The 21617-nt window shown below is 36.2% G+C and overlaps 1 protein-coding gene across 5 annotated transcripts in view; it reads right to left on the bottom strand.

Annotated features, from left to right (window-relative positions):
• SLC38A6 (solute carrier family 38 member 6) overlaps positions 1-21617 on the bottom strand; it is a 93351-nt gene that overhangs the window by 66907 nt on the left and 4827 nt on the right. For 3 of the 5 annotated variants that reach the window (XM_032344403.1, XM_032344402.1, XM_032344404.1), the window contains 2 exons: positions 8407-8459; positions 5677-5716 (listed from right to left, as the gene is read on the bottom strand). In XM_032344403.1, coding sequence (XP_032200294.1) covers positions 5677-5716; positions 8407-8459 — 93 coding nt within the window. Of the gene's footprint in view, positions 1-5676; positions 5717-8406; positions 8460-20175; positions 20277-21617 lie in introns of all 5 variants that reach the window. The other 2 variants (XM_032344405.1, XM_032344406.1) reach the window with 1 other exon arrangement.

Below are 21617 nucleotides of genomic sequence, written 5' to 3'. Positions count from 1 at the left end.
GAACTATGTGGAAACTATGTACACTTACTTGCTACTAGGGTTCTTATTCCTTTTACTAATAGCCCACCAAATCCAAACCCTAAGCCAGAGTTCTTATGCCTGTTACAGCATTAAATATTAAAACTTCCAGATGTCTCTTTTCTGACTTTGTGTCCCAGCAGCTCTCAGAGCCTAGGGAAATGGGCAGCTGGGGGCTATTACTAGTACTTCTTTCAGCTCCCTAATTCATTATTGCAGGGTGGGGGGGGATCAGGAATCGCTTGGAAGTAATAAAATACTTGCTTGAGGGCTCTCCATATTCCAAAGACAAAAAAGTTTCCATCAGCTTAGAATAAGAGTGCTAAATTTCTTGAGTCACATTTTTTTCTATCACAAAGTTTGGAGATTTTTTTCAAGGACACTATATTTTTCCAAATAATTTGTTAGACTACACCAGTGCTCTGTGATTAATACTTGGTGCCTCATTGATGCTGGGTGAAAAAAAGGTTTCCTGTAAAGTTGTGACAGTAAATTCTTTCCTAAAGAAACTATATACTCACTAATCTATTCCATGGTCTCCTCTTCCCAGCTGATCAATTCTTCTTCCTCCTAAGGAATAACTGAGCCACACGGCTGGCTTTTCCTTCTCACTCTCCTTCTCTTGTTCCTTCTTTTCTTCCTATCATAAATATTACTAAATTCCTACTATGTGCTAGGTAATAAGAACATAAATGAGCAAATTACTTAGATTTCTGTAATAAGGAGATGTAGGGGACAACTGGGTCTTCACTGAAACATCCATGTAACAAGTATTGATCAAGAGCAATCCATGATCATTTTGACTTTAAAGGTCTCTCTGCTCCATTTCCTCATAGATTCATCAAGGACATAAAATCCTAAGAAAACTGAAAAATGTTTAAATGTTACAAAGAACAGAAGAGTTAGGAAGCATTAATCTAAGACATGATTACCTAACCTGAAAACAGATTTCAAAACATTTTATATTCTATTTTATATAAATAAGATTGAACTCTACTCAATACTTTCAGTCTTTTAATTTTTATATAATTCTAGTCTATAAATCATTCTATGGATTTTCAAGTCTCTTTCCATCATTTATATAGTATATAAGATTATCTCTTTGAGGCAAAATCTTAGACTTTTACTTTTAAGTAGAAATTTTAGAATTCAACAAATATTATTTATTGATCTCCTCTACCAGAAATTAGGTCAAGTTAGGAAAACAAATAAAAACACACAGTCCCTATATCCAGTGAGTTTTTAAATCCTCAGCATTTAATCTTTTCAGAGATTTTCAAACACTGTATCACAGCAGGAAGGATAAAGGCTTTAGAAGTAGACAGTGAAGTTGAGTCCCAGCTTTATCAAGGGTTTAGTAAAAGTAAGCAAGTTACTCATCTCCTCCATGCACTGACTTCTTTCTCTGTAAAATGAGGATTTCATCTCCCTTGAAGAGTTTTAAGTACAGGGGCACCTGGGTGGCTTAGTAGGTTAAGCACCCGACTCGATTTCATCTCAGGTCATGATCTCAGAGTCATGAGATCGAGCCCTATAGCAGGCTCCATGCTGGCCCTGAAGCTTGCCTAAGACGCTCTCTCTTCCTCTGCCCCTTCCTGCTTGTTCGCTCTCACGCTCTCTCTCTCAAAAGAAGAAGAAGTAGTAGTTTTAAGTACAATTAAAGCGTCTAGTAGAATGTTTGACCTAGAAAGGATCTATGATATCCATTTTTCATTTCTAACCAATCAGGGTAAAAACTCAGACCATTTATACTAATAAGGATCATCCTACATTTCAGGAAATGGTATCAGAACCAGATTACATTCAGATGGGCATGTAATAAGCCTAAAATTTCAATGTGATGCTATATACGTCTATCATCTTATAAATATCCAACATGTTCCTAATTAATAAAGAAAAAAGGCAAAATCCACTGTGAAAAATAACGTCATATGCACGACATAGCCAGGAGCCTCCCAAACCAGTATGTCGTTTCTTCTCAAGCATACATACCTAGTTGGTGTTAAGGACTCCACAGAACCAACTTATATCAATCAAAAAACTCCTTAAAACTAGAGTCCCTACACTTTAACCCCAAAGGCTCAGCAGCTGCCACAAAAGGTAGTTTGAAAAACTGAGACTCCCCTTTTCTGACAAACAGCAGCATTCATGAGAGCTTTTAGAACAATAGTTCCTGATGTGTTAATTACCTAAGAAAAGACCAAATCATCTTTTGAGCAAAGTATAACCCTCCTACTGAACTTAACTGTAGTAAAAATATTTCAATACCCTGAAGGAGTTAACATACCTCTCAAAGTGCCAAATTAGAAATAGAATTTGGGGGCGCCTGGGTGGCTCAGTGGGTTAAGCCGCTGCCTTCAGCTCAGGTCATGATCTCAGGGTCCTGGGATCGAGTCCCGCATCGGGCTCTCTGCTCAGCAGGGAGCCTGCTTCCTCCTCTCTCTCTGCCTGCCTCTCTGCCTACTTGTGATCTCTCTCTGTCAAATAAATAAATAAAATCTTTAAAAAAAAAAAAAAAAAAGAAATAGAATTTGGGGGCAAGAAAGGACCAGAATGAAGTCCTTGTTACCCATCCTATTCCCACAGCGATTTAGCTAAAAGGAAACTGAAGCCAAGAGGGTAAGGGAGGGATTTCCCCAAGATACATGATTATCTAGTGGCAGAGACAAGAGTAGACAGAATTCAAGGTATTTGACTTCTGGTACAGTGCTCTGCTCACAAGAGCAAGCTTGCACTTCTACTCTAATAAAGGAATGATTTATGCATATCTGACAAAACAATAGAAGGCAGCTCTGAAAATATTTCAGTTTTACTTCGTGGGTTCTCAATAAATTACCCTGTAGCCAATATGAAGAAAATCATGAGGACATTTTTCTAAAAACTAAACATTATCAGCTTTTCTGAATTTGAGGGACATTAAAAATTACCGTGACTGTTTCTAAGCCAATATTTCTTCTTTTCTCTAAAGATTTGTTTATTTGAGGGGGGGGAGGGAGGGAGAATATGCACACACGTGGGGGTAGGGACAGAAAGAGGGATCCCCCATGGGGTTCAATCTCACAACCCATGAGATCATGACCTAAGCCAAAACCAGGAGTTGGCAACTTAACCAACAATGCCACCACCCAGGGACCTTAAGTCATTTTTTCTTAAAAAAGGTTATAATAATAAAAAGCAAACAAGCAAATTAACATACTTAGGGCTGAGAGAATTGCTGATTTATCTGCCATCAGATGCAGGAGTCCTTTCTAGGACTTTCTTTTTTTAGAACTTTTTTTTATTTTTTTAATTTCATGTCAGCTTTTCAAATATTTAAGGCTAGTGATCAGTCTAGCCATTCCTTTTTCTTTTTTTTCTTGATAAATATATCTAGAATATTACCAAGTACTTGGACATAGCTCATACAGATCATATGCAGCTCTGTTCAGCTCAACAAAGGTTTATCAAGCCCTTGTGCTAGTTTCTGGGAGTACAAAAAGAAATGAGACCAAGCTCTTGCCTTGGAAGTGCTTACAAAAGAGTAGGGGAGAAGAGCATATACAGAAATAGCTTCATTCTAATAAAAAGGGCTAAAATAGATCACGTACAATAATAGATACAAGATTAGAGAACAAGGAAGGGATGAGAGTGAAAGATACCAAGAATATAACGGTGGGCATTTTGGCAGGGTCACACATTCGGATCCAAATTCCTGGACTGAAAATACTGTATAAGGGGTATCTAGGTGGCTCAGTCAGTTAAGCGGCTGCCTTCGGCTCAGAGCATGATCTCAGGTCCTGGGATCAGCCCCAAGTTAGGATTCCTGCTCAGTGGAGAGTCTGCTTCTCCCGTTGCCCCTCCCACCAGCTCATGTGTACGCTCACACTCTCTTAAATCAGTAAATAAAATCTTAAAAAAAAAAATTCTACATAAAATGCCAAACAATAGTTCAACCTAACCTAAACAAAATGCGATGGTTCTCAGTAATAAGATAGAATAATGAGGGACTGAAAATATTAAAATATACACTCATATTAGGGATGCCTGGGTGGCTCAGCTGGTTAAGTATCTGCCTTCAGCTCAGATCATGGTCCTGGGGTCCTGGGATTGAACCTCCCATCAGGCTCCCTGCTTGGTGTGGGGGGGGATGTGTTTCTCCACTCTGCTGCTCCCCCTGCTTGTGCTCTCTCTCCCTCAAATAAATAAAATCTTTAAAAAACATATATACACTCATATTAGCCATTACAAGTGTACATTTAAGCTATTATATTTGCTAAAATAAGATAAATTATTCTAAAGCAGATCTTAAATTCAATGGCATTATACAAATTCATAAAGGAAGAGACTAGTTACTGGCTTCTAGTGTGAAGATGAAGTAGTGTGTGTTAGAAGGAGATTATTTGGTATGACACCCAAAAAAGCATTCTTCTCTTTTTTCCATGTGCATTCAAAGAATTAAAACATGTATGTTCAGGATTCCCAAAACAATGGCAGGTATAATTTGTTGTTGGAAGGTTAAGTTTTTCCTTGAACAAGAAACCCATTAAAGACTGAATTTGGTTGAACAATACTTAAAGTAAAATAGCTCAGATCTCTTGAGAATCAGAGTTGAACTTTATTAAAGCTGTCATCTTTAAATTATTTTGAACTGTTACACATAAGAAATAAGATTAAAATTTCCTCTGACCATACAATCTTGTGTAAGTTCCGAAATGCATGTCAACCTTCTCTGTGTATTTTCCTTTAAACTACTAGCATTTATTTAGCCCTCAGTTAATGGTACAAGAAAATTAAGACCTTGTTCAGCACTATATAGCTTCTTACAAAATATACAAACATGACTCCCATATTAAATATTTAATACATTTAGTTAGTAACTGTCCATAATTAACAGTAATTTTTGTTTCTACATGGTTCTCAATATTGGGATCTTTTTTAATGAAAACAAGATGCAAGATACATGTGAGAACAATTCTTATTTGTTTCAGGTTTGTTTGTTAATTTTTTTAGAGAGGGAGGGGCAGAGGGAGAGGGAGAGGGAGAATCTTACGCAGGCTCCACACCCAGCACGTAGACCACTGCAGGGCTCAATCTCTTGACCTTCGGATCATGACCTGCATGGAAATCTGAAGATGCTTAACCAACTGAGACACCAAGGCACGCCAGGTTTGTTTATTTTTTAAACTACCCTGTCATTTTAAATTTCTTGGTTATAACAGGATATTACTTATCTATGCCAGATCGCCCACAGCCCAGGAAACATCACTGCCCCTGAAGCAGTATATGCCAATGCAGTAATTAGGACAAAAGCAGAGGGGAAATATTTTAGAATAACCTGGAGAGTTTTTCTAAACTGTACCTTACAACACTACCACAACTACAGAAAGCCAGTGCTTTAGAGGTATATTCCAGACCTAAGAACAAGATTGAAATAAAGGATTTACTTGGAACTAAATTTAGAAGCTACTGTCCTACAAAGGCTGTTAATAAAAAGGATCTTAAAAAAAAGAGAGAGAGAGAGAAAGAGTGAGAGTAATAAGACCAATACTGAAGGTTTCTGAAGATACCTATGGGTGCAGAGGTCCAGGTTCCCAGCTAGACTGGTAGTAAGACAATAAACAAAAGGAAGAAATTGCTGCCACCCATTTATGCGTAAGCAGTGCGCCTTCAGTGGCTTACCTCCAATATTCTGAATCAGGATGGTGCCGGCTACCACCACCTATAAAAGAACAAATGCATTCACAAGATGAAAGAAGAAATAATATAAAAGGACCCATATTTTATTAAAATCCCACAACCATTACTAAAAAACAGATGCAGAAGTGAAGAGAAATTGAAAATACATTGTCAGCCATTTGTAATACATAAAACTAATTATTATCACATAAAAAGCCTTTCTTTAATAGTTCCACAGTTACTATAAAGAATGCTTTGGAAAATTTTCTTGGCAATCATTTTAAACAGTTAAAAGTGTTAAAAAGCTAGTAACTGGTGATTATCAAAGTAGTGAAACATTGAAATTAAATCTATCTGGTCTCATTCTCCCTTTTTCACTGCTTTAGAGGTAGAACGAGACATTGCTTTAGTAGGTCAACTGCTACAGCTTGACGTATACTACGCAGGTACCGTTTTGCATAGAAGAAACTCATATAGTCTTCTGAGTGTGTCAGCACGGCATAGAGCAAGTTTTTGAACATCCTGTCCCAGGAATTAGTAAAGTCTAGAGCAGAAACCTCTAGAGCCCACAATTTCTCAAATTTGAAATTTTAAGTAAACTATTTCAAACTCAATAATATGAAGTGGGCTTAGGGTTAAGACAAAAAAGAAAGTCATAAAGACTGTAGTCTATTGGAGAACTCCTCCCCTTTCGAACTAGGGTAGCTGCTGCTCAGCTCTGGCCAGTGCTGGCATATGAGAATGTGCATCCAATGTAGCTAGATCTTCTATATTTCATTAATTTTTCAAGAAAAGTCAGAAATGGAATTCTTTCAAAATTTCATAACTCTTAGCTGGCAATCAGTTAAAAAAAAAATGTAAGCCAAACCAGTATGCCTAAGGACTAAGTTGAACTTGTAGGTTTGCTGGCTTGTGATTCAGATAAGCTTCCCAGGAAACTCAAGACACCTTATCCATTCTTGGTAATCAGATGTACTCAAAGGAAATGACTAAACATTCTACTTCCACTTAGGTCTTTCAATTGCAGAAATCTTGGTGGATCTACACCCCCAATGGATATTTGGAATGGCCTAGCTACCTAGGATCATTTAGTTCATGGACTGCAAACAGATCACCTCTCAGACTCACCTCTATTAGGAATTCCATTGGAATTCCATCATTGCCTATGATGGAAACACTGGAGGCCTTGGGGTCTGCAAATCAAGGCTAATGACAGGTGTCTTTGAAGATGGGAGTAGTTGCCACTCTTAACTTTTCCAGAATAAACGTTGCATGTTAACTCATTTAAAGTTTAGTATAAAATGCCACAGTTGGGGTACCTACGTGGCTCAGTGGGTTAAAGCCTCTGTCTTCAGCACAGGTCATGATCCTAGGGTCCTGGGATGGAGTCCCACATCGGGCTCTCTGCTCCGCAGGGAGCCTGCTTCCTCCTCTCTCTCTGCCTGCCTCTCTGCCTACTTGTGATCTCTGTCTGTCAAATAAATAAAATCTTCAAAATGTCACAGTTACTTGTGAAAAGACTATTTTGAACTTTTGCACACTCTTTCATATGCAATTGATAGCTATTGTCAGTCATACATGAAATTTGGATTTCTACTAATATATTGCAAAAAACAGTAAAATCCAATTATTCATGATTATCTTTCCATCTTAAGTGCTGAATATAAACACTCAAGATCTAGAAAGCCAGTATGTCTATCTACCTATCTATGTGTTCAGAGGCTACTATAGTGCATGGCACATGGTATTAACTCACTTATTTGTTTGATGAGTAAATAAATTGATTTATAGACAATTTTAAAAATCTTTCTTCAAAAGTTCAAAAAATTTAAACATATTTCCGAACAATGTTATCTTATCATGTCCTATCCACATCTGCATGATAACTGGAAAGAAGGAAATAGGAAGGTTTCAACCCAATTATGGAAGTGGAGAGGAAGTAAAAAAAAAAAAAAAAAAAGGGCAAGCAAACAGCAACTCCTCATTTAGAGTATCCTCTGTCCACGTACTTGCCTCCTAAGAACTGAGTGCGTACATGAATGATAATGCAACTATTTCAGAGTTTTAGGGAAAGGGGGCTCTTAATTCTTTTAGATTTTACTAGTCAAGGAATGCAGGAAATGCTAGGGTGAAATAACAGTCATGATGCTTAGAGTCGTATTTATGGATCATACAAAATTCATTTGAGAGTTCTTTTGTACATATAAATAACATCGTCTTCTTCCTTGGTTAAACTGGATACAGGAAACTGATGATGATTATACCAAACATCCCTGTCTTCAGGAAAGAAAAACTGTTATCAGGATGATTAACGGAACCCTTTACCTGTAAGTAACCTATTCTCCATTTTGTTCAAGGGTGATCTATGCTTCTTTCTTTTCCTACCTTTATGAGGATTTGCCTAGTTAATAGAATCAAAATTAATTAAAAAAAATTAAAACAGGCCATTGTTACAGTTATAAAATCATTCAAGTCACTGCTCTCCTTCATTAGCGTGAAAAATACTAATAGAGTTAAGTGTCAAATTAAATTTATAGATGCATCTTCCAGAAGGGAGTATAGAGAGATTTCTTCTCTTTGTCTTTCTGTTCCCATCATTCTTTCTTTACTTTAGTTTCCTTTTAGTCTCCTAATTTCTTTCTCTTAGATATATCTATCTCTTTTAACTAGAAATGGAAGGTAAAAAATGTCTCTATGGATTTAGGAGACAATAAAGAGAAAAAAAAAATTTACCTTTCCAGGTAATCCAAATGCAAAGAGTCCAAGATCTTCATAAGATGTCACGGCTGTTAAGAGAGATTATAATTTTTACTTTTACACAAAATGATTCGTGTGTCAAACCTTAAAGGGAGGAAAGCTATTCTACTATGACCTTTTAGCTATGGGATGGTCAGATTAAATTTAAAGCAGAAGTAACCACTTCTGGGGGAAACTTTTGGAGACTTATGGGCTGTAAGGATAGTCTTCTTAGAATAAGCAGGGCTTAGCAAATCCCAATGTTATCTAATTACCACCCAAGCTACAGTAGCTCAAATGCACTAATTACTCAAGAACAACCCCACTTCTCCCTAAACAATACTTGCATACTACACTACCCAAAAGCAAGTTTTCACTGGCAATAGTTTCTGAAATCTGCATATATAGTTAAAGTTAGATAAAGTATGAAATTTGTATCATACTTCCAGAGACATTCATTTTTCCTTACCCTCATAATTAGTAGGACATACACTTTCTTTTTCATAAAAGTATGGAATTACATTTTCATTCCACATATTTAAGAAATACAGGCACAGAAAAGATGAAAATTAAATGGCTCATAAAAGAACCAAATTTTCCCTTAACCCATATAGCTTCATGTTCTAACTAATGACACCACCAGTAAAAATGAGAAGTAAAAACACATATGTAATCCTATAGTTTGGAAAAAATGCTTAACCTTATAGTACTTAAACTAAAAAGAAGCAGACTAGCAGATGCTAAGGCTTGGTACTGCAATACACTTTTCCTATTGAGTCCAAGATATGGCTCATCATTTTTTAAAACAAGTTTTAATACATTCTCTCAAGACATACATGGGTTTTCTTTAAAATGTCACTAAATTAACAAAAAGCTCCTCTCTACTTTTGTATACAAAGATCACCAAGTTTGTAAAGTTAAGCATTTTAAAAGCCATATGTGGCCTTTGCATGTTATACCTACAAAGCTGAAAAGAAAACAGAAATGTTGAAAATAAAAAATTACTAAAATACTAATTAAGAACAGAAATTTTAACATTTTTTTCATTGCAAAAGTTAATTTTTTTAAAAGATTTTATTTATTTATTTGACAGACGGAGATCACAAGTAGGCAGAGAAGCAGACAGAGAGAGAGGAGAAAGCAGGCTCCCTGCTGAGCAGAAAGCCCGACTCGGGGCTCGATTCCAGGACCCTGGAATCACGACCCGAGCCAAAGGCAGAGGCCTTAACCCACTGAGCCACCCAGGCGCCCCAAAAGTTAAATTTTTAACTTTAATCTATTATCAGAGTTCATGGATGACAGGTATTTTTTGAAGTCTATTTACATACTGTTAAACACAGTGAACAAAAACAATTTAGCTATGATTTGGGGATATATAATTTGATTATAAGTAGAAATCTTTATATTTTAATAATGAAAGACTTCTACAATAATCTGACAGGGGTAGATTTTGGATATATTTTAGAACATGAAAATTAAAAAGCGGAATTACAAAATTAAGAACTGAAATTTTTTCCTCCTATGTGAAATGCCAAAATTCTTTTTTCCAAATATACATACTCTAAAGTGAATGTCATCACAAAAATTAATAATTATTTTAATCAATAAATCTTTCCTAGTTTGTTTTAATTTTCTAAACATAATCGATAATATTATATAGGGGCACAATTCCTTAAATTTGACATTCCAAAGCCTTGGTATATGTATTAAACCAGAAAAATTATCTAAATGTTAGCTTCTAACTAATTTGCCATTGACAAGGTAAGTTTGCTGAATATTATGTGTATATGAACCAAGTTGCCAGAAGATCTCTGATTTGCCACTGAAGCAGATTAAAGGAACATCATTGTTTAATTTTAGCACCCCTCTTTAATATTACAATGAAAATTATCTGTTCTTTTTTTCTTTCTTTTAGATTTTATTTATTTATTTGCCAGAGAGAGAGAGAGAGAGAGAGAGAGAGAGAGAGAAAGCACAAGCAAGCACAAGCAGGGAAACATGTAGGTTCCCTGCTGAGCAAGGATCCTGATGTGGGACTCAATCCCAGGATCCTGGGATCACGACCTGAGCAGAAGGCAGATGCTTAACTGACTAAGCCACTCAGGCATTCCTTAGGTTCTTTCTTAAGAAAAACTTTCCTTCTGAAAAAATGAAACAAGATGGGATTGGGAGGTAGACAAACCATAAGAGACTCTTAATCTCATAAAATAAACTAAGGGTGGCTTGGGGAGTAGGGGGGTTGGGAGAGGGTGGTTGAGTTATGGACATTGGGGAGGGTATGTGCTATGGTGAGTGCTGTATAATGTGTAAGCCTGAGGATTCACAGACCTGTATCCCTAGGGCAAATAATACCTTATATGTAAGTAAAAATAATTTTTAAATAAATAAATAAAATGCAGGCTTCCATCAGTCTCTCATAAGAAAAAAAAAAAAAAGTAAGAAAGAAAAACTTTCCTTCCAAGAACTTAAAGTGAGGGGGCTTTTCAGTGTCTCAATATACTGAACAAGTTGCTATGTAGAGGTTCTCAGTCAATGAGCAAGTTATTAAGATGATAATGATCCAAAAATTTAACTAAGGTTTATTTTATTTTTGAACAGCAGAAAACAAGTATAGACTGTATATTTAGTAAACATGAAAAGCAAATAAATTTCCCACAAGCAAGTCATAATACTGAAGGATTCCAAAAAAGATTGGCATTTCAATTACCTAAATTAATTAAACGTTTATTAGTTTTTATATTATAACACAACCTTTATTATCACAGAAAATACCATCAAACTAACAGTTTAATAAAGATAAATGTAGTTGCAACTTCTTTTTTAAAAATTTTTATTTATTTATTTGTAAGAGCGACTGAGTGAGAAAGAGAGCATGAGCAGGGGGAGAGGGAGAAGCAGGCTTCCCACTGAGCAGGGAGCCCAGTGTGGGGCTTGATCCCAGGACCCTGGGATCATGACCTGAGCCAGAGGCAGTCGCTTAACTGACTAAGTCACCTAGGCGCCCCTGTACTTGCAACTTCTGACAGTAGTGGCATACATTTTAGCAAGGCCAAACCTGCTCTCTATTACTTTCTAGTTTTATAAAAATACCTCCAAATACAACAAACTCCCATAAGCAGAGTAAAAAACCTTTAGACTTTTAAATGGAGACTGAGTACAATGTTCAAATCTGCACTCTATCTTTCAAACCAGCATGTCTGGCTAGCCATTCAGTTTTGTCACTGTCATCATATTTCTTTTATGTTGCAAAAATTAGAAGCATTTTCCCATGTCTAAGACATCGTGAGTATAAGCAATGGCCTCTGGCTTACCATTGAGGCTTTACTAAAATATGTACCAGTCAGCCAAATGTTTTATCTCTACAAATTCCCTTTTTAATGGTTTTCTGGATCATCTCAACATATAAACCAAAACAACCCTAGAGAAACATTTTTAAAGCTCTGTTCTATCATTTGGGCAGTTAAGATGCTAGTATACAGTGTAAACTGGTATGACATTTGGAATACAGTTTAAACAATGAACCTTTAAAAAAAATCTCATTCGGGTGCACTTGGGTGGCTCAGTCGGTTAGGTGGCCGACTCTTGATTTTGGCTCAGGTCATGATCTTAGGGTTGTGAGATCAGCCCCCTGCCAGGCTCCAAGCTGCCACTCAGCACAGAGTCTGCTTATACTTCTCCCTGCCCCTCCCCCAGCTCACTCATTGCCTCTCTCTCAAATAAATAAAATTTCTAAAAAAAATTTTTTTTTAATTTTTTTTATTTGACAGAGAAAAAGATCACACGTAAGCAGAGAGGCAGGCAGAGAAAGAGGAGGATGCAGGCTCCCCACTGAGCAGAGAGCCCAATGTGGGGCTTGATCCCAGGACCCTGAGATCACGAGCCAAGCCAAAAGCAGAGGCTTAACCCACTGAGCCACCCAGGAGCCCTAAAATATATATTTGTAACATTTTACCCCTAGAAGTTTGTATCTTAGAAAATAAGACTAAAATTATATGCAAAGATTATCATGCATAATTTACACTGAAAAAAAACAAAACACAAACCACCTAAATGTTCAATAATGATAAAGTGGTTAAGTATATTACAGTAAGTATTCCTGATCCATTTAATATGTAACCATTAAAAACTATGCTTATAACATGAAAAATGTCAATACTGAGTGAAAAAGTTGATTTGAATATGATCCACAAAATAGAAAACCTAAAAAGAGTGGGATTAACTATAAACTGATAATAATGAATGCATAGTTTTCTTTCTTTGTCTTCCTTTCTTGGGGGGCATTCAAATATTCAACAATGACCATAATAGGCTGGTGGCACTTTAAAAGCCATACCTCTTGAATAGTTCTATTTTTTCCACTAAATATCAGATAGGGTTGATTTAAGCTGCAACTTTAAATTTCTCTGGTGTTTAATAGTTTAAGTATCATTTGGTCTACTAATAAAGGATATTTTTCTGCTCTTTCATATGATCAATGTTTTAATATCTTATTTATAAAGTGAAAATGTTTTGAGAGATCTCAAAATAAGACGTGGTAATGACCAGTCACATTAGAAGCATATTCCTACAGAATAGGAATAACATTAATTATGAAAATTATAAAATTAATTCAGTCTTTTACAGGAAACCATACAAGCAGTACTTGGCACAATTCTCCTAAAATAAATAACTGAAAGCAGTCGTTAGCAATCTATTTTAGGAAATTATTTTTTGATATTAGAGAAATCAATGTTATGTTTTCAGGAGGCAGAAAGGCTGTAAATCTTAACAAGTAAATTGGGGGAAAATTTCTTCTTTAATGTACCATCAAGGCACACTTTAGTGCTATTTTGGCTAGACCAAGAGTTTGGCCTCCACACGAATCATTTGGAAAGCTGCTTCCCATAAAGTCGTGGAATATTTCCAGCTAGTTACTCCAGTGTTCTGTCTGCTTTGCATTTTTTCCTCAATGAAATAGGACAATTAATAAACTCTGGTTACAGTACAAAGCCCAAGTTTCAGCAGCAGCAATATTATCTTTGGATCCGAATTGAGGTACATGAGTTATTCAAATAACAGTTCAACTCTCAGAAAGTTGGCCATTTGGAATGCACCCTTATTATTTTGAAATTCTTTTCTCTCTTGTGCTTTCCATCATTTTCCTCTCACCTTTTTCTCCCTAATAGTGTCATGCAGGTCATTCATTTATTGAGAGTCTACTATGTAGCTGTAATCACTACTTCTGATCTTTCTCAATATGCAATTAAATGTCAGTTTACCCACCAAATGTGGCATGATTTTAGAGAATTTGATGCAGGAAAAGAAAATAAGACACTAGAATACTAGAAACATTCTCCTTTCAAGTGATGCAGAGGTTGTGATATTGCATGTGTAGGGAAAGTTCTAGGATCCCAATATACTGCTTGGCTCTACGATTTACATTTACATAGTCTTATCCTATAAATGCTATTCATTAGTTTCCAACTTTAGACTCAACTTACAGAGAAAACGTGAATGACATACATACGATTACAAAACAGAAAGTAAATACTGTCAGTCTTAACAATATAAAAGTGCAGCAGGGAAATACGAGGAATATGGGAAATAGGGAGAGGACACATGTAAGGATAAGAGCACTAACATCATATCACACAGCAGAGAGTTAAGGGATGCTGTGTAAAGTCCATGGAACAAAAATAAAAATTTAAGTGCATCAGAGTTACAAAATAATCAGATAGGTTACAATATCTATAGGAATTTCATTTCAGATAGTAAATGGAGCACTTGGAATTTTTTAAAAGAAGGGTATTACAATGGGGGCACCTGGGTGGCTCAGTCAGCTAAGCATCTGGCTTTGGCTCCGGTTATGATCCCAGGGTCCTGGGATGGAGCCCACACCAGCTCCCCACACAGCAGGGAGCCTGCTTCTCCCTCTGCCTCTGCACCTCTCTCAGCTCATGTATATTCTCTCATAAACAAACAAACAAATAAGAAGCGTGCTGCAATGGACAGTATTGAGAATCATTGCTCTAAAGGGCTTATGTAAAAAAAAAAAAAAAAAAAGTGCTTACCCAAGTGGTAAGCACAAAGGAGACATTTTACTTCTCATTTATTTCATCATCATTGCTAACAATTAAAATCCTACTAAAAGAAAGATAACCTTATTTTAGGAAGAGGAAGTTAGGGGGTTATGCTCTCTTCATTGGTGGGCTCTAAGAAGGACCAAAATTCTCTTTGGAAGCAACAAGTGGTGAATCCCAGTATCTGCCTTGACTCTTTTCAACCACCTCAGTTGATTTTCACTGGTTCAGCAAAAACACCACAAATGCCTTAAGTGACACTTAGTCTATCTCTTCAGTTTCATTTTCTCTTTTGTAACTCATACACAAACTAAACTATTTTTGGTATCTTGAATAACATATGTAGTACCTACCTTTGTATATGCAATATTCTCTCTTGCCTTGTCTCCTACTAGTCAAATTCCCTTTCAGCTCAGTCCTCCAATATTTACTGACCCTCAACCCCCAACCCAGACAAGGCAAATCACTCCCTCCTCTGAGCTATCACTATATCTAGCCCATATTCAAATAGCTACAATTGTCAAACTGCCATTATAATATTTTTTTTAACTTACGTATATTTCTCCCCAATTAGACTATGAACTCTTTCAGGGAAGGAAGTCTTATTCATCTCTGTATTCCCAATAGATAAAAAAGAGTACTGAATAAATAAATGAACCTTACCCTGGGCTTTAGTTCTAGAATAGATCCATCTAGATATAGAGTTGACCCTCGAGCAACACAGGGCCTATGGTGCCAACCCCCATGCAATTGAAAATCTGCATGTAACTTTTGACTCCTCAGCAACTTAACTACTAATAGCTTACTGTTGACTAGAACCCTTACTCATAAGTCAATTAACACAAACTTTCTATGTTATGTACATTATATACTGGCTTCTTATAATGAAGGAAACTACAGAAATGAAAATGTTATTAAGAAATCATAAAGAAGACAAAATACGATTTCCATACTGTATTTATTTTTTTAAAAATCCACATATAAGTGGATCTGCATAGTTCAAACCTGTGTTGTTCAAGAGTCAACTGTTCTTCAAAGTCCACCTATCCAAAACTGAACTCATTTTTACTTTGAATCAATGCCTTCTGCTATGTTCTTATGTCCATTTAATGATGCTATCATTAGTCCAGTGTCTCATAACAGAAATCTGGGAGATATCCTTAGACATGTCCTTCTCCCTTACCCTCCACATTCAGACATCAGCTCCTCTCAATTCTAACTCCCTTAACCTCCATATTCCCTAATCGATTTCTTTCTTTTATTTCCCTTGAATACTTTGTTTCAATCTTCCAGTTTTTGATTCTTAGACTTTTGTGACAACTAGGCCTTACTGCGGACTTACTCAGGTACTGTTAGTGCAAAGCAGAGCCTGACAAATGAGAAAGGCATTCTTTTCAGGAAAAAGATAAAGAAAGGGTCGTCATGAACACAATCTTGAAGGCAAGCATGGCCTGGAAAGCTGACTATACCTTTGCGAAAAATAAAACAAAATAAAACAAAACAAAAAACTACTCCAGGGATGGCTGGGTAGCTCAGTCAGTTAAGCATCTCACTGTTGATCTCAGCTCAGGTCTTGATTTTAGGATTTTGAGTTCAAGTCCCGCCATGGAGCCTACCTACTTAAAAAGAAAAAAAAAAAAAGAAAAAGAAAAAGAAAAAGAAAAGGGAAACCTACTCCAATCTGGAGGTAGCTTTTAGATCAGCTGCTCAATTGTCCTGGGAATTCCCATTCTCCCCTGTGCTAAATTCCCTATTTCTTTGATAGTACATAACTTGGTAAATGGCATCCTCTAATGCTCTTTAAGTAGGAGTGCACAGGAAATAACTTTTTGAGTCTTTGCATGTATGCAATATTATTATTCTACCATCACACTTACTTGATAGTTTTGCTGGGTATAGAATTCTATACTGAAATCATCCCACCCTAATTTTTGAAGGTATTGTTTCATAGTATTCTTATTTAAAGTATTTCCTGGGAAGTTATTTGCTATTATAGTTCATGATTCATTGTAGGAGAATTCTGTCTGTTTCTCCCCTCTGAAAGCTTTTAGAGCATTCTCTGGGTTTCTGAATTTTCACAATGATGTGTGTTGGTATGAATTATTTTACAACTATCATATTGGATACTAAGAAGAATTCTTTCAATCTGGAAACTAGTTTCCTTCAGTTACACAAACTTTCTTTGTACTATTATGTTGATAATTTTCTACCATTGTATTTTTTCTCTTTTCTCTTTATGGAATTCCAATTATTTGCATGTTGAATCTCCTGCACTCGTCCTCTATTTTTGTATCTTTTCTCTCTCATTCCAAGCTCCTTGCCTTCCCCTAAACCCTCTGCCTAAAAAATGTCCTTAACTCTTTCAAGCCAATTACTAATTCTAAATTTTATTTTTAATTTCTAGGACTCTTGTGTTTCTCTTCTTATAACCTTTTAATCATTTCTTATCTTTGTTTAAAAAATGCAGTTATCTTCTTTTAGTTCTCTGAAGCTACTAAATATAGTATTTTTTAAAAGTTTTCATCTGGTCTCTGTATTATCTCTGTTTCCTCTTTTCCTCTGAGTTTGTTTCTTTCTTAAATTTTTTTGGGGGAGGGGCAAAGGGAGAAGGAGGGAGAGAGCACCTTAAGGAGGCTCCATTCTCAGTGTACAGTCCAACATGAGGCTGTCTCACAACTCTGAGACCATGACCTAAGCCAAAACCAAGAGTCTGATGCTTAACTGGCTAAGCCACCCAGGTGCCCCTTTAATTTTTTTTTTTTAATAAACTTTCTTTTTAAGAGCAATTTTAACTACATAGCAAAATTGAGCAGAAAGTAGGGAGAGTTTCCACATCCCCCTAACCCCAAACATGCACAGTCTCCACTACTGTCAACATCTCCCCTGCAGCAGTACATTTATTACAATCAGTGAACCTACACTGACACATCATTATTACCCAAAGTCCATAGTTTACATTACAGTTCACTTTTGGTGCTGAACATTCTATGAGTTTTGGCAAATGAATAATGACATGTATCCACTAGTAAGGTATCTCCTGCATTCGTCCTCTATTTTTGTATCTTTTCTCTCTCATTCCAAGCTCCTTGCCTTCCCCTAAACCCTCCGTTTCACTATCCGCAATATCCTCTGTGCTCTACCAGTTCATTTCTCCTTCCCCTCTAGCCCCTAGAATCCACTGGTCTTTTTACTGTCTCCATAGTTTTTTCTTTTCTAAAATGTCATAGAGTCAACCATTTTTTAAAAAGTAGGCTCCACACCTAACATGGGGCTTGAACTCATGAAAATGAGATCAAGAGCTGCATGCTCTACTGGCTGAGCCAGCCATATGCCCCAAGAATGTCATATAGTTAGAACTGTACAGGATGTAGCCTTTTCAGATTGGATTCTTTCCCTTAGTAATATGCATTTAAGGTTTCACTATGTCTTTTCATTGCTTGATAGCTCATTTCTTTTTAGTGCTGAGTAATATTTCATTGTCTGGATGGACCACCATTTATCCATTCACCTACCAAAGAACAACTTGGTTACTTCCAAGTTCTGGCAATTATGACCAAAGCTGGTTAAATATCCATGTGCAAGTTTTGGTGTCACATAAGTTTTCAACTCATTTAGATACCTAGTAGTATCATCTAGATCTGGTAGTACATCTGGTGGATCAAATGGGAGCCTCTACACCTTTCCATCAGGGTCTTCACGTCTTGTGTCAATGTTCTACCTTCAAAATTATAGAATGGGTGCTTCCTCACATTTGGAGCTTGCATTTGGAGTACAAGGGGAAAAAATGAGTTCACCATAACTCCAGGATCTTTGACCCAAGCAACTAAAAGGAAGATGCTATCATCTACCTAGATGAGAAAAGAGTGGAAGGTATAGATCGGAAGTACAAAACTGGAGAGTTCTGTTAACTTGGGATATATATATTAGTATCCAAGTGGAGATGTCATGGAGGTGGTTGGATGTGAGACTGAAATTCAGGGGAAGAGATTCAGGCTAAGGACATAAATTTCCGGGTCACCATGAGCCCTAGTGAGTATAAAAGAAACTAGAGGAAGAGTCCTGGGGTACTCCAATGTTTAGAAGATGGAAAGATGAAGAATATTCAACAGAGAAAAAAGAGGAGTATTCAGAGAAATAGGACAAAAACCAGAAGCGTGTAAATAAGTGTCACACAGAGGAAGGAACAACTAACTACCAAATGCTGCTGAACGATCAACCAAGGTGAAGACTGACAACTGACTGCTGGATTTAGCAACTAAATGTAAGTCACTGGTACAATAATTCCAATGGAATGATGGTGGAAAGCCTAACTGAAGTTGGTTCAAAAGAGAATAAGAGAGGGGGAAACAGACAGAGATAGAATAAGAGAGGGAAACTTTCTGACATAAACAAGTCTTCTGAAGAGTTTTGCTATGAAGGTATGGGGCATATTGAAGGAATGTAGAGTCATTCTTAAAATGGAAGAAATGACAGATTTTCTATAAGCTGATAGGAAGAAAACAAATGAACAAAGATGATAAAAAAGAAGTGTGAAGGGAGAGAGTGACTGGAGGGATGTAGGTGAGAGCAGATGTGATCAGAGCAGAAGTAGAGAAGCTGACCTTAGATAAGAACACTAAGAGTTCCTCCAAAGTAAGTGGTGGCAAGAGCTTATAATGTTCATTTATGATTCCTTCTATTTTCTCAGTGAAATAGAAAGTGAGGATATCAGCTAAGATTGTAATCAAGGAGAATGTGTTCAAGGCATCATCTCCTAGACAGAAGACTAAGCACGTGAATGAACTAAGGAAGTTAATGAGGATTGTGTGATAGTGTCATAGGTCCACTAGACACCGAATTATAGTGATAGCAATCTGCGAGATTGTGTGTTTTTCTTCAGGAACATTCAGTTGCACAGGTGCATGTGTGAAGTAGGCAGAGTCACAGTTAACCATGGCTGGAGTTTTGCCAGAGGAGTAGGATGATAAAAGGGAGGAGCAAGGGAGTGCTTCTAATAACATACCATGAAATTTCAAATGGAAAAAGGGGGCTATATGGACAAGAGAGTAAGGGAAAGTACAAAGGTGGTAGGATCAATGAACTCCCTCCTGCTGACAGTAACGTGCAGACCAGAGAAGGGGCCCTATGGGTTTATTCCCTAAGTACAGAAGTTTCCCCAAAGAATCACAATAAGCCAACTGTTTCTGAGACAGCAGAGTGTATAACATCTTGCAAACTTCAAGGGTTTTGCATCAGTGAGAACTCATAGTAAAAGCTAGCATTGACCAAAGACTTGGCATTTTATATACGTTACTATATTTCATTCTCACAACAATACCAAAAGGAACAATTATTATTACTGTTTAATAGATAACAAACTAAGGCTAGAGAGATTAAGGTACCTTATATGCTACCTCTGTTCCCCGAAACAGTCTTAGGAGAACTCAATTCCTATATAAAATCCAAAACAGCAGAATTTCACAAGAAGAAATCCTTTATTTTTATAAAGATAAACATTCCTCTTGTACTCCAGGCAAATAAATGAAGTTATTTTGTAAAGACTTAGGAAAGCCCTTTCTCTGACCAATCAATTTGATCTAATACTCCTTTATGACAGTCCAATACATTGAAGAAAAATTTTCTCTAGTCTTTTATGTGTGTGCATATGTGTATATATATATATATATATATACATACATATATGTATATACATTTTTTAAAAGCCTACCTCCATAGAGAACTTTACAACGACTGAAGGAATTCAACAGAATACAGGTGCATCAATGTATATGAAGAACCATGAAGAAGTTAGTTCTTGGACCAAGTAAGCTACAAAAATAAAGGAAAAAGAAAAAAGAGAAAGAAACAGAGGTTTTCAGTTCATACATCCTAAAGTAAAAGAAACCAAGACAGTGTCAGAATGTTAAAGTTAAATATAGATGAACTGAAGGAGAAAAAAAAATTAGCATTACTTGGAAATCTTCCTAAATTGAATATTACTCCCAAATAATTGAAATTAATAAAGCATGTTATAACACTTTGTTAATGAAGACATAATTGCCATATGGTTGACTAAAATATTACTCTTTCAGTAGAATCCATAATAAAATAACCTATTAAGATGTTAAAACTACCACAGTTAGGTAAAAATAATTTTGTCACATAAAGAAGCAGAATTTCAAAACATGTCATTAAAACTCCAGTCAAGTTTCAGGCGGATTCATAGACACCTATTTAATGCTATTATTCCTGAATTTGGAACGTTCTTATGAACACCTTTTACTTTCAGATTAATATCACTGCATTGTTTCCTAGTATGTTCACTGTTTGCACTGTTACCAAAGCTCCTTGAAAGCAAAAGCACACATTTGCAGGTTGGATGGCCAAAGGCGCTGGTACAAGATATAGCTGTGAACTGTGGATCCTAAATCAGTTTTGCATAAGAATCACCAGGAGGACTTTTAAAAACATATTTCTTAATTGCACCTCAGATTCTTGGAATGAGAATCCCCATGATTTATAAATCGCTATTTATAAAAAGATCTGCAGGTCTGTCTGATACATAGACAGATTAAATAGAGTAGAGCTGAGGATTTAGAACTATGCTCTGGAGAGTCTTAAAATTCTCAAGAAATACCTTTGGGCTTCTCTCACCTGTTCCAGTCAGAATAATCCCATTTTTATCTATTTTATGTAACTATTCTGCTTCTTCAAGTCTGAAAACTACAAAATTGATAGAGCAAAGTGAATTCACCCACATAAGAATTAAACTCATAATTCTACCATCAAAACTGACCTAATCCAAACATAAAAGAGACCAGATAGATAAAAACATCAGGATTGAGAGACAAAGACCATGTGTTAATGCCATTTGAAAAACTCTATTAAAGCAGTTCTGTAATTCATATATTTTTATTCATTGCAACTGAAAAGAACTGAATACATGACTGAATTAAATAATAAAGTTCCAAATGGTAAAACGCATATACACATCTATATTGTTTTAATTGCATATAATTCTGTCAAAAACTACCTTCTTCTAGACTTGCAATTAAAAATATAAAACTATCTAAATAAATCCAAAGTTTAGTGACCTTGCCTCCTACAGAGCAGGCAGGAATAAAACTGAGAAGGTGTTCTCCTTGGGGGAAATAATCACCCTAGGAGATA

The sequence above is a fragment of the Mustela erminea genome, chromosome 5, assembly GCF_009829155.1.
Source record: "Mustela erminea isolate mMusErm1 chromosome 5, mMusErm1.Pri, whole genome shotgun sequence".
NCBI classification, from domain to species: Eukaryota; Metazoa; Chordata; class Mammalia; order Carnivora; family Mustelidae; genus Mustela; species Mustela erminea.
Note: the sequence above shows the minus strand (reverse complement) of the source record. Positions and strands in the feature narration are given on the sequence as shown.